The sequence below is a fragment of the Microtus ochrogaster genome, unplaced genomic scaffold, assembly GCF_000317375.1.
Source record: "Microtus ochrogaster isolate Prairie Vole_2 unplaced genomic scaffold, MicOch1.0 UNK1, whole genome shotgun sequence".
Taxonomy (NCBI): domain Eukaryota; kingdom Metazoa; phylum Chordata; class Mammalia; order Rodentia; family Cricetidae; genus Microtus; species Microtus ochrogaster.
In genome coordinates, this window is record NW_004949099.1 from 22,401,384 (window position 1) to 22,414,830 (window position 13,447).

At 44.8% G+C, this 13,447-nt stretch overlaps 1 protein-coding gene across 11 annotated transcripts in view; it reads left to right on the forward strand.

The window, feature by feature from the left end:
- The window catches only part of Itpr1 (inositol 1,4,5-trisphosphate receptor type 1), a 341,711-nt gene that overhangs the window by 197,200 nt on the left and 131,064 nt on the right, over positions 1-13,447 (forward strand). For all 11 annotated transcript variants that reach the window (XM_005364968.3, XM_026788263.1, XM_013352965.2 and 8 more), the window contains 5 exons: positions 885-1,010; positions 1,733-1,861; positions 7,008-7,128; positions 10,152-10,336; positions 13,243-13,391. In XM_005364968.3, the coding sequence (XP_005365025.1) occupies positions 885-1,010; positions 1,733-1,861; positions 7,008-7,128; positions 10,152-10,336; positions 13,243-13,391 (710 nt within the window). The remainder of the gene's footprint in view (positions 1-884; positions 1,011-1,732; positions 1,862-7,007; positions 7,129-10,151; positions 10,337-13,242; positions 13,392-13,447) is intronic.

Consider the following 13,447-nt stretch of genomic DNA (forward strand, 5'->3'; position numbering starts at 1 on the left):
CATGCATTGGTACTTGATTATTGCCAAGTGATACTTCCTTATATCCAAATACCCCATTTTGTTTCTCCAGCTGTCACTGACACAGTCTTGTGCTGTTTCCACTTGATGGCCATTATAAAGGGTGCTGCTGCAGACACTTACATTCATGTGTGTGCAGACATAGGTCATGTATTACCATCTCCCAGCCTGAGCTGTGCGATACTTAACTGTGCCTTCACAAACAAGAACAGCACAGTCGAGGTTGAACCTCTCATTTGGTCAGCGTTTTTTTCACCAAATTATATCTCCAGACCATAAAAACATTCTCTTTCTAAATCCTTATGGTTTTGAATTTTATAATTATGAATTTGGAAAATCAAAAGGCCACAGAAACAAAAGCCAGCAAGGGACGTGAAGTGATGCTGCGTTGTTGAAGGAGCTGCGGGCTGCTTCCCGCCTCCCAGCTCCCGGCCACTGGCTAGCTTTATACCCGAAATAACACCACACAAACTGTATTCATATAAACACTTCTTGGCCCATCAGTTCTAGCCTCTTCATGGCTAATTCTCACATCTTGCCTAACCCATATTTAGTAATCTGTATAGCACCAGTCTTACCGGGAAAGATTCAGCATGTCTGACCTGGTGGCTTCATTGCATCTGCCCTGGAAAGGAGAGGCATGGCATCTGCCTCACTTCCTCCCAGCATTCTGTTCTGCCTACTCCACCCACCTATGTTCTAACCTATCAGGCCAAGCAGTTTCTTTATTAATTAACCAATGAAATCAACAGATTGATATATGATACTCCCACATCACTGCGTACTGAGTCTCACTGTGGGGGATGGAGCTCGTGGACTCCTCAGGTACAGACTGGATTTTCATAAAAGCTTTCTCCCACCTGCAGGTTAAAATCGCTTACATTAACTTCCTGAATCACTGCTATGTAGACACTGAGGTGGAAATGAAGGAGATTTACACAAGCAATCACATGTGGAAATTGTTTGAGAATTTCCTCGTGGACATCTGCAGGGTGAGGCGTGTGTGTGTGTGTGTGTGTGTGTGTGTGTGTGTGTGTGTGTGTTTAATAATTCCTTTTTTTTACCTTGTATTATAAGTGATTCTTATAACTCAAGGTATAGAACTAATTAATTTATTTTCAAATTTATTCTCTAACTTTATAAAGGGCTGCTGTTGTTCTAAGCAGAAAAATTAAAGTAGCGGATAGGTAAAATCCAAGGCGTTTTCTCATTCCAAACCAGTGAGCTCAGCTATTACACATTATGGCCTCCTATTGCAAACTCAGTAAAATCTCATATGAATAAAGAGCATAGGGTCTTATGGTGCATTCACTCTTCTCATTATGTGGGTGAGAGAGTAGACAGATAACTTATCTGGGGGCAGTTTGCCTTTAAGGGAAATTGGCTACTCTACTTCCAGTCTCATTTGCTGTTCTTCAAGGCTCCCGACTTGTGGGTACAGGCAGGAAGTTGGATGGATAGACATGTCAGCCTTACCAATTTTATACATCTGTGTTATGTCATGCTACTCAAGCTAAGTCTTCTTCTCTATCCACAGTGCAGAATTTGTTTGCTTATTTATTTGCTCTAATTACTTCTTTCTTGGATAAATTCTGACCTATAAATCCTTACCTCTGTCCTGCGATTGATGATCAGTGGGGGGGGAGGCAGTGTATTTCTCAGGATTCTGGAGTAGGTTTGGGTGTCTCATTTCCAGCATCCAACTGTTTTCCAGGCCTGTAACAACACAAGCGACAGGAAACACGCAGACTCGATACTGGAGAAGTACGTCACTGAAATCGTGATGAGCATCGTCACGACCTTCTTCAGCTCTCCCTTCTCAGACCAGAGTACCACTCTGCAGGTGAGAAGTGCCTCTGTGGTGGGGCTTTCCTCTGTGCATCTGCAATCCAGGCCTTCAGTGTGGAGTAGCTGCTATAAATGAGCCACTCTGCAAAGTCAGAATGGAAGGTCGCTTTGTCAGGGACGCTTGGGTGCAGAAGTACGGTTGACCATGATAGCTATAGGCATTGATTCTGGGACCTCCCCTGTCCTCACAGACCTAAACCCAGGGGTGCTCAAGTCCTGAGTACTAAATGGTGAGGTGATTGTATAGAATTTACTAGAATTTGCATAAAACCTTCCCACTGCTCCGATAGACTTTTAAGTCATCTCCAGAGGACTTATAGTGAGCTATACCATGCAGCTGCTGCGTGAGTCGTAGGTCTACAATATTGTTCAGGGGCTGAGACAAAAAAAAAAAATATATACGTGAATTCCATACAGACCTGGTCATTTTTCAGATATGTCCAGTTCTTGATTAGTTCTGCAGACAGAGAACCTAAGGATACACAAGACTGACTGTACCTGAAAACATAGAGGTTTGTCCTAAAATTCCAACTTCTCTTTGGTAATCTCCAAATACCGAGAACTCTCTTCTAACTGAGAATGGTACTCCTTGGATTCCCCAGAAGTGCCTGGTGTCTGAGGTGAGAGGTGGTGTAGGAGATAACAAGGGATGCTACCACCCACTCTGCAGCGCAGTTACCACCCACTCTGCAGCGCAGTTCATGTGGGATTCTCTGAAGCCCTTCCCAACTGTGCAGTCTTGCCAGAGCTTCTGCCACTCACCTTGTCAAAGCCTGAACTCTGTAGATTCAGGGGACATCTTTGCTATTTCAATCAGAAGCAGCACTTTTCTTTTTACAACCCACATCTGAACTGGTCACTACAGCAGTGACCACAGGCCTGTTGTCCAGGCTGCAGAGCGAAAGCAGCACTCAATTTCTGATAGCCAGAAAGTCACCATTGTCCTTGCCATGGACTGACAGTTGGACCAGGGTGGGTGAGTGAGAGACATGTTATAAAATGTAAATCTCCCAATAAAAATAAATTAAAAAGTAATGTAAATTATCCAAGAGAAGAATGATTCCTAGTCAAATTTGTATAATGGATTTCCGTATTCGGTAAGTAGAAACGAATTATTTTAGGTCTGGAGAAATGGCTCCGCACTTAAGAGCTTGCACTGCTCGTCCAGGGGACCCAAGTCTGATTCCCAGCCCCCATCAGGTGGCCCCAACACACTGTAACTCTGGCTCTAGGCTGCATGGAGCCCCCGTACATATGCTTAAACATAATTACAAATAATAAAAACAATTTTACAAAGAATTCATGGGCGCTTACCACAGGCTGTAGTGTAGATGGAATTTTGCCTTGAAGTAAACTCAGCCCCGATGCTTCAGCTCCCATCCCCAGCCATGCTCTCGCATGCCAAGTGGCGTCGCCATGATCTCAGCCCTGTGCTGTCTAACCCTAAAGCTAAGGAGGAGCTTTTCAGTACGGTATATTCCTAAGCACTGTTGAGAAACTTAGTGTAGAAATAACTCAACACCAGCAGTTGAGTCACGGAGGAATATAGGTGCATGTCACCTTTGAATGTCTGCACATACTTGAGAAGTGGAGCAGGAGCCCATTAGCAGCCAGGCCAATGTGTTTGTACTGCAACACTAAGGGCCAAGCAGGAAAGCTGAATGGGTAGTGAGGCCAGATCTGCTTCCCTTGTAGTATGGAATGTCAATCACCCACGTTGCTCCACATTCGTAGAGCCGTTCCTCGCTGGTGAACGTTCCCTGTGCTGGTCCCATAGCCCCCATCCTTCTCTTTTGAAAGGCATGTCTTCTTCCCAGCTAGATCTCCATGCCTTCTCCCTCCCTCCACATATGCCAGGGACAAAAATGATGAACTTGGCATTAGAGATTGCGCTCTTGAGCTGCCAGCGAAATGTCCAAGAGTCAGCTTGGAAATGTCGAATCCAAGGAGGAAGAGGAGAATTTTGGAGACTTTAGAGCAAAACAGATTGTATTCAAATCTCCATTCTGTCCCATATGAGCTCTTTTAAGACGGAGAGGTCACTGAATTTCCAATGCCCTCCCGCTTCCCATGTCTTCTCTTCCCATTCTTCTTTCTACTTTGAAATACAGTCTTATGTAGCCTGCAGTGGCTTCAGACTCACTCTGTCGCCAAGGCTGGCCTTGAATTCCCGCGCCTCCTGCTTCACCTTGTCAAGGGTGCTAGCACCCCTGGCTCAGAACTTCTTTTCTTAGATGCCCACGAGGGCTATGATATCAATGTCCCGTGCTCCTGTGAGGAGAGCTGCAGTAGAGTGGTTCAAACACGACGCTGGTACCAGTCCACATACTGTTGTCCCCCAGACATTGCTGGGTCCCTTGTTGACTGGTGCTTAGCAATTTTTTGAGTGAGCACTTGAGTTTCTGAGAGTCAGAAGATTGGTGATGACCAAAGATTAAAAAGAGACTTAAGTCTTTGCCATAGTGAGGAAGGGATTTCAGCGGGCCTGGGGAGAACGTGAATGGTTCAAAGGAGGAGATGAAAGAGGCTAGGGGAAGATGCAGGAAGGGCAGCATTCAGAACCAAGTAGGACCCCTGGACCTGGGAAAGGGGAGGCTTAGGAAGTCGGTGCTGGATAACTAAATCGGTTTCACGTTACAGTGAGGCGCTTGCTTCAGCTCTGTCCTGGTGATGGGAAATGGGATTGCGTGTAGCTGCAAAACTGAACTGGAGGCAGCGAGAGAGAGGTGGGCAGAGAGAAGAAGGAAAGGAAAGAAGGAGAAAGGAGCAGAGAGGAACCACTATCCCACTATCCTTCCACAATGCCTCCCTGGCCTATCCAAGCTTCCACCACTTTCAGATAGCACCCCCTTGTGGATAAATCCTACAACTGTCACGATCCCTGTGTTGCTCTTGATCACCCATCCAATCAAACAGTAGCCCTGTCTGTCATTTTGACTAAGACATTAAATGAGCTGATGTCACCAGGTTGCCTGTTGCATTTAGCAATTAGGAAACAGCTACTGGTGACCCGTTAGGTCATCTTTTCTATCCCCAGGTATCAGACAGGAACAAGTAGATGGTGCATAAACACTTGTTCAGGTGAGCTGAACAATGGAGGAACACTTCTCCATGAGTTAGACTTTAAGGTTCTCATCCCAAGTTCAGCATTTACAATAATGCCTCCTTCTTCACAGAGTTACACTGAGGCTAGACGAGACATTTGTAAAGCACTTTGCACAGGGCCTGGCCAGGAAGAAGCACTCGGGGCCTCCGGCTTGTCTTGATTGGGCCCCTGTGTAAACTCAGGAGCTAAGAAAAAGCCACCAAACTTAGCTAATTCTAGCTTTCTCTGCCAATTCCTCTGGCTTCCTGCATCCTTGACCTCAGTGAGTAATGTAGCTTCGTGCTGGATGGTGGGAGTGCAGGACAGGATGCGCTTCCTGAAGATTTCAGTCCCAGGTGAACTGGAAGGAACCGGCTGACTCAGCGCCCTCCCCCCCCCCCTTAGTGCTCTTGGGTAATTTTATCCTCCCCTAGCCATTGTGTTTCATTGTAACACAAAGGTAGCTTCCATGTCACATAATTGTCATCCAGGCCTACATGAGATCAGGCCTGACATGCTGGCTTGTATTCTCATACATACTAAAAGGAAGACACGTGAACCACATTTACAGAGGAAACTTAATTTTCTATTAACTCTGTTTCATTTTCTTAAAATGGACGCTTTCCCTCCAGAGCGGTTCCTTTTCTTTCATCACAGAAGTTCCTTTAGAGTTTCCACTACTTTTCTCCACTGCATCCCCTGGTTTTTAGTGAAGCTGAGTGGCCCATCTGTCTCGAACAGATGACTGGTCTAGCTCATCACTGACAATTACCTTTGCCTGGTAGAGCCAGAGGGATCATCTGGAGAGAGATAAAATCGCCGTCTTAAAAAGCGTTCGGAAAGTCGGCATCTAACTCAGTAGATGTGTGCGTTCTCTCACTTTAAAAGGATTACACACTTAGACCCTCACAGAGAGGTCTTCTCATGGAAGGTAGCTCACTTGTACCCAGAGTTAAATGAATACCTATAGACACCGCCCATCTCAGCTGGTAAAGACACTGCCATGAGTAAGAAAGGGAGTAGATTCTGGCTAACATCCACTTAGCATTTCGTTTTTGTGAATTAACATTACAGCTTGTTGGGCCAGTGAGATGGCTGAGTAAGGAAAGACACTTGCCATCATGCCTAGTAACCCAAGGGTGATCCTTAGAGTCCAAATGCTGGACGGAACTGACTTCCCATGGCATGCATGCATGCATAATTAAAAAATAAAGAAATGTAAAAGATGTTTTAAACGTAAAAATTCTGGCTGAGCTTGGTGACATGTGCCTATAGTGCAGCCAGCAGGAGGCTGGGGCAGAAGAATCATGAGTCTAAGGCTAGTCTGGATTCTGCTCTTAGGACATAGTGCTTGGAGGAAAGTTTGGGGCAATTTGCTATGATCAACTTTATATACTGGATAAAGCTAACACCATGGAGAAATCACTGCCTTCGAGTAATTCAGCTAGTTTGTAGCTGGACAAGGTTACTGCTTTTGGGAGTTTGAGTCCACTACTGATTCTTGTGATCAGAATTAATTAGATAATATCACTTTTAAAATGCGTGAAAATAAGTAGCATCATATTGGTGATAATATGTTGTTGCTTTAAAATAATCCTGAATTTTTCTTGTTATCTAGGTTCTGTGTTTATTAGATTTCTGTCACTACAATGAAAAACCTGAAATAATTAAGTTACAAAGAGAAAAAGATTGATTTTTTTTTTTCCTCATTAGCTTTGAGAAGCTTTCTGTTCACTATCAGGTCCTGTGCTTTGGGCACGAGCATCTGTGGGCCAGACCTATCCATCAGAAAAGCAAAAAAGAGCAAAGAGGAGGTCAAGGTCCAACAATCGCTACCAAGACATTCTTTCGATGTCTGAAGGACCTCTTTCTCGGTCCCACCTCATTCCCGGGGTACCACCTTTTAGGACGTGGCTCTCTAGGGGCTAGTTAATATCTACACCGTTACAAACAGTTTCTGGAATCCAGCCCCTGCCCTTCTGGAGTCTTCCCACTAGCTTGTGTTTTGGGTCATTGGAGTTTCACACAATCTTTTTGACCTTGTCCCTTCTTACAGACTCGCCAACCTGTCTTTGTGCAACTCCTGCAAGGTGTGTTCAGAGTTTACCACTGCAACTGGTTAATGCCGAGCCAGAAGGCCTCCGTGGAGAGCTGTATCCGGGTGCTCTCTGATGTAGGTAAGGTCCTCAGTCAGCGTGGATACAGTGGAACGCAGATGAATTTCCCGCTGTTTACTGAGCCTCTTGTAAGGAAGGAAGCTGCAAAGCCTGACCCCGTTCTTCTTGATTCCCCAGCCTCTGTCTTTGCCAAGCCAGCACAGTAAGAACCAGTAAGTCCTTAAAAAATAAGATTCCATAGTTCAAAGTCAGACAGTTCTTGGCAAGTGACAATCCATGAAGATATTCAAGGCCCCGGGAAGTCCCTCATTCAAAACCTGAGTTTGTTTACTCCAACAGATGCATTTTGCTATATGGAAACTTTCTTCCCGTAAAGCACCCATCAGATCCTCAGGAGCACCCTTTCCCACAAATGGTGCCTTGTTTTCCTCTCCCTGTACAGTGGCTGGTCCTCCTTCCTCCCTTCGCTCCCTAACCCCCAAGATTCCCATCCTAAAAGGCAATTATCCTCCCCACCCTTTTTCTTTTTGAGATGCTAAATATTAAACACGCCTGTTCCATATTAGGCAAGCACTCTAGCACGAAACTACACCCCAGCCCTTTTGAGAAAAGTTTAAGTGGTACCATCATTGCACATATTTCTGGGATACAGCATGTCCGGGTAATTAGGTCCCCATGTGATGGGAACGTCAGACTTCTTTTTCCTAATTAGTTTGAAATAGTTGGAAAGTTGCTATAAATTATGATTACCCTGTGGATACCCATTATCCTGGAACTTCTCCCTCTGCCCACGCTGACCACCTTTCTTCTCCCACTTTTACGGCACCTACTTAAAACAAACTTACAATGTTAACCCTTCCCCACCTTCCATAAGTTCTATGCAAAGGAATAGGCTTCCCACCTCAGGCGAGAAGTCTTGGGACTGAACTAGATACCCAGACCCCTGAAAACAGCAAGGGCAACTTCTCAGAAAGGGTGTCCTTGGGAATGGATGGGTGCTTTACAGGCAAGAAAATTTCCATAGTGACCAGGAGATAAACACATGAGTAATTCTGTGTTCTGTGATGTAGCTTTTAGACGAGCAAGGGGTATATTTGTGAGGGCTCCTTGGGTTGAATTTTCTAGGTGCTACCTGATTTCCTGTACTCTCATCTTCTCATGTGACAGGTATTGCTCGTGCGTGTGTGTGTTTGTATGTGTGCGTGTGCGCGGGCACGTGTGCACGTGTGAGCGTGTGTGTTGTGAGAGATTAGGCTGAGAGGGTTCCTGGATGGCCTTCTACTTTCTTCAGACTTGACAGCAGTTTATAGAGACATGACATGCCGAAATGTCTGACTGAGCCCTTGCTTCATAAGTTAGTTGATTCAAACTCAAGGAAGCCATTGGCTTGACGGCCGTTTACATTTGATTAGAGAGGCTGCACCGTTCAAGTCATCTCCATAGCAGTAACAACACAGGGAAAGCCAGAACACAGCTCAGTGGTAGAGAGCTTGCCTCATCTGCATGAGGCCCTGGGTGCAGTCCCCAAAAAGGCAAGGAAACAAAAACCAAAACAGATAATTTGATAATTGTGCAAAGTCATAAAAAGAGTCCATCCTATTCACTCCCAAATACAAGTGCTGTGCCCCTTGGCAACAGCCTCCTCTGGACTGACTAAAACTGTACCTGACTGGTGCCCCTTGTGTCTTGTTCAGTTTTAGATAGGTTGGCCAGTGCATGGGTTTTCTTAATTTATTTATTTTTATTTTGTGCGCATTGGTGTTTTGCCTTCATGTATGTCTGTGTGAGGGTGTCTTAGAGTTCCAGTTGTGAGCTGCCATGTGGATGCTGGGAATTGAACCTGGGTCCTTTGGAAGAGCAGTCCAGTGAGTGCTCTTAACCGCTGAGCCATCTCTCTGGGTCCCAGTGCACAAGTTTTCTAACAGAGATGAGTGTAAGCCAGGTGTCCTGCTTTTTATTTTTATATTGTATTTTTCTTCCGTGGTTTTCCACTTAATAGAGTAAATTGTTAGGAAGTCATTGACTGGCAGTTGGTTTTTCCCTGTGCATTGTGTGTTCTATTGAGATAAAAACGGTCGCTCTCTAGCGCATCCTTCAGAATGCTGCAGCTCTTCTTACAGTTAGATACAGGCAATGGAAGACACTTTATCTCCCGTGTTTTGAAGCACTGAAGACAGGAAATGGTTCCTTTCGTTTGGGGAGAATTCCCCACACAGAAGTGTTCATCTTAGCCTTTTAGGTTAGCTCCTATTTAGTATGACTTTCAGATCCCTGGGGAAGTTATGAAGAAGATGCAGTGGGTTCCCGTGTCCTCACTTTTTCCTCTGTTAGCGACATCTCCTTTGCTAGTGCACATCTTTCAGAAGTTAGAGAGTGACAGTGACACAATTGTCACCAGCTAAAGTCCAGGCTTGATTTAGGTTTTCACTAGTGTTTCCATGACTGTCATTTTTCTGCGCCGGGGTACACCCTCATACCTGTCTTACGCACAATTGTCAGCACTCCCTTCCAGTCTGATCCGTGACAGGTTCTTGCTTTTTCCTTGTTATTCATGACCTTGACAGTCTTGATAAACAAGTACTGACCAGGTGTCCTTTTGAGCACCCCTGAGGTAGATTTCACTGTTTCCTTCTGTTCTTTTTTAGGGAGGGAAGGAAGAGCCTACAGGGCAGATGCTGTTGTGTCCTGGTCAGCAGAAGTCAGCTTTTATAGGCTGTGATATAGGACAACAGATTTAAAAAAAAAAAAAAATCTCTGACCTAGCAAGTCATCTGGATACTTCTTAAGATGTACAAATATGTGGGTATTTGTAGGAAGCCGTTTGTTCAAAAAGCTGTCTTCCCCAAGCTTTATCACTTGGAACCGTTTTAGTGTTCACGGTTGCTCCTGTCCCCAGGATTCGCCTTGGGAAATCCTGAACTAAACTGCAGTTAGAGGTTGAGCTCCCTCTCTGTCTTCACCATACCATACATGCTTGCCCATTGGAGGCATGGCAGAATCAGCCCTGTGGCTGCTGAGGATTCAAACCCATATCCTGCCACTCTGAAAGCCGTGGACTCATGAGACATCTATCTCTCTTCCAGCCAAAAGCCGGGCCATAGCCATTCCTGTTGACCTGGACAGCCAAGTCAACAACCTCTTCCTGAAGTCCCACAACATTGTGCAGAAAACGGCCATGAACTGGCGGCTATCGGCCCGCAACGCTGCTCGTCGAGACTCTGTTCTGGCAGCTTCTAGAGACTACCGAAATATCATCGAGAGATTGCAGGTAATGTCTGATGCTGAAGGAAGTCGAGATTAACTTGACGATCACAACTATATTTTCTCAAGCCACAAGACATACAAATTCGGTTCCCAAGAGAGGTCTGTGAGGCCAGGAGGACAAAGTCATTGGTAAACAAAAGCTCCTGAAGGGGGCCACTTGCCTGGTAGACAACTGACTGAGCAGCAGCTGTATTATTGTCTGAAATCCCCGTGGAACCTCCCTGTGACCTGGGCTTCCTCCCATTGTGACAGCCGAGTCTATCAACATTTCTAGGGCCTCTTGAAAGCAGTTTTTTTCCTTATCACCCGACTTTAAAGATGCTACTTGACATTAATTCTGCTGCCCTCTGTTGGTCAATGCAGCCTCAGAGGTGCACTTAATTTCCTAGGAGGGGAATTCAAGCTACTAAACCATGGGAAAGATATCAGTGCCATGTTATGCAGTGTGTGAACTAGAGTGTTTTGTAATGGCTGTCCTTGAAAAACACATGTCCTTGAACGGTGCCAGAAATGTAGTATAGTGAACACTCAGGGGCTTCTGTTACAATAACTAAGGTTACTGCTATGGAGAAACGTTACTTTCCTTTGGAGAAGTAACTAAGTCACTGTGAGGGTCTATAATTGACATAAAAACAAATAAATTCATCGATTGGTCCATCAGCCCTGGGTGCTGGTGATGTGCAGTGGTGAGAAAAGCCCTAAGTGATCTCCCCCTTTCATGGATCTCCAGATTTGGAGGAGACAGGGCCATTATTCGGCTGATTACACATGTAAAACCTAAAGGGCCAACAGAAGACCTAATCTTGACTGTGGTTAGGGTAGGGGATGAGGGATGCTTGGCTGAGGAAGTAACATTGAGCCAAGATCAGATTTAAAGAGGCAAAGAGTAGGAAACATCCTTTGTAAAGACTATTGTACAGAACACATGAGGTGTACGACTTCCGCCCTAAGAGGCCTATAGAGCTTCCGGGGCAAGATAAGGATTGAGGTCCTTCCTGTGGTAAAGGCATTCCTAAGCAAATGTAACTTTGATTCCGAAGGACAATTTCCTGACTTTCTGTGCTTTTGGAAAGGTGAGAAATAACAGACTCAACACTCTGTGATCAGATAATATTTTCTGGACAGCAAGTTCCATGTCAGTTATCTGCAAACACATTAGTTTTTTGCCTCGTAGATTGAGTAGGTCTATCCTGGGAAATAGAGTAGATGGCATAGATAGGTCATTACTTGCTGTATAGACTTGTCAGTGCTTGAAAAGATCTGATCTTGCAGTTATACATTACCCCCGAGTTCCTGTCATCATTAGATGCCCTCGTGCAGCAAAACTTGTGATAAGGACAGCTCTTGCCAGTTAACCATGTCTATAATTAATTCTCATCTAGACGCTTGCTCCCTCGACATTTGCGCCTTCCCCAGCTCATTGCTTTGGCATCTTCGTTTCTCTCTCTCTCTCTCTCTCTCTCTCTCTCTCTCTCTCTCTCTCTCTCTCTCTTTCTCTCACTCCCACTCTCTCCTCTCTCTTGCTCTTCCTCTCTTACTGCTAAATGTCATACATTTGAAAATACAATGCAAACAAATTTCAGTGTAAAGTCCAGACTTCTCAAAAGATGCAAGATTTCATGCAATATGTTTATACAGTTTTTGAGAATTACTTCCATGCCATGCCAGTGCTTTCATTTGGGTTGGACTTGGGACCAGTAGGGTGTGAAGAGAAGCGGGATAGAGGGGGAAAGAATTGTCCCCAAAAGGCATACTCTTAGGGAAGCTAGTGAGAACCTCTTCTTCACTCCCATGAAAGTCATATGAATTAGAGAATCTGTGTCCTGATTTCTTACAGTTTTTGTTGGAAACCCCTTCCTCCCACCAGGAAAAATTTTCTAATCTTACATCCCTTTCTGTGTGTCCTAAACATTATTGAGCTGTTACCGTTACATAGAGTCTCTTAAACATAAGCTAAGACTGTCTTGATGTGGTTTAATTTTTGTTACTGGATAAAATACCTTTTAATTCCTTTTTTGAAACCCTCAACAGGTTAAAGTATTGAAGTGAGGCGTCTCTTCCCATGCAAATCCCCTTGTGTTGTGTTGTGTTTTCCCAGTCTTAGCATGCTGCCAGTTAAACTCTGACTTGGCAGGCCCTGGGACAGGCTACAAGCCATGGCACAGGGCTGCTGCATCTTTTGTAGATGATTCCTTGTCTGTTTCCTATCATTTGCCTTTAAATGGTGTTTGTTGTGTTGGGTTGGCAGCCCTTTCAACTTCTCTCTGTTTTCCTTTCCTACAGCTGTGTGTTTTGCATTTGAAGACCATCATGCTATCAGGGTACATGTATTTAGCATGTTGATACAGCATGTTCATTCATTTGTGTGCTCATGTTTATATAACTTTATTGTGTAAATGCTGCTCATTGTAAAGAATCAGACAGCACTAGTAACTATGTGGAAGGATATTAAAATCCCATGTGATCCCACCGCCCAGAGAAACCCAGTGGTGGTGGATTAGTAGTATGTATTTTTTAGATATGGATATTGTTCTTGAAAACAGTGTCACAGAATCCATACTATTCCCTGACTATTTTAAACTCATATTGTATAGACATCTTTTCACATCCTTAAACTTGTTTTTGGGTTTTGTACTTACAAATAATGCGGGCTGGCCCTTGAGTAGCCTAAAATTGTCTCAGATGAAGGGGTGGAGAAAGTGTTGATTTGTTTGTCCTTTGTTTTCTGGATTGGGAGGCAATGCTTCTGGTACCCAGTGGACAGTGTCTGATAACTCCAAGTAATGGGAGGCAGTACGAAAGCTAAGCTAACACAGCCTAGCCCATGCCACATGTGTAGGCAGAGATAGTGTCTCACCTTGTTAGCCAGCTTCCGTCTGAGCTGCTGACCAAGTGATGCTTTCCTTCCAGGACATCGTGTCTGCCCTGGAGGACCGGCTCAGGCCCCTGGTCCAGGCCGAGTTGTCTGTGCTTGTGGATGTTCTACACAGACCAGAACTGCTTTTCCCTGAGAACACAGATGCCAGGAGGAAATGTGAGAGTGGCGGTTTCATTTGCAAGTAAGCAACCTCCCTTCCGGAGTGGTCAGTAGCCAGAAAGGCTTGATGACCAGTCC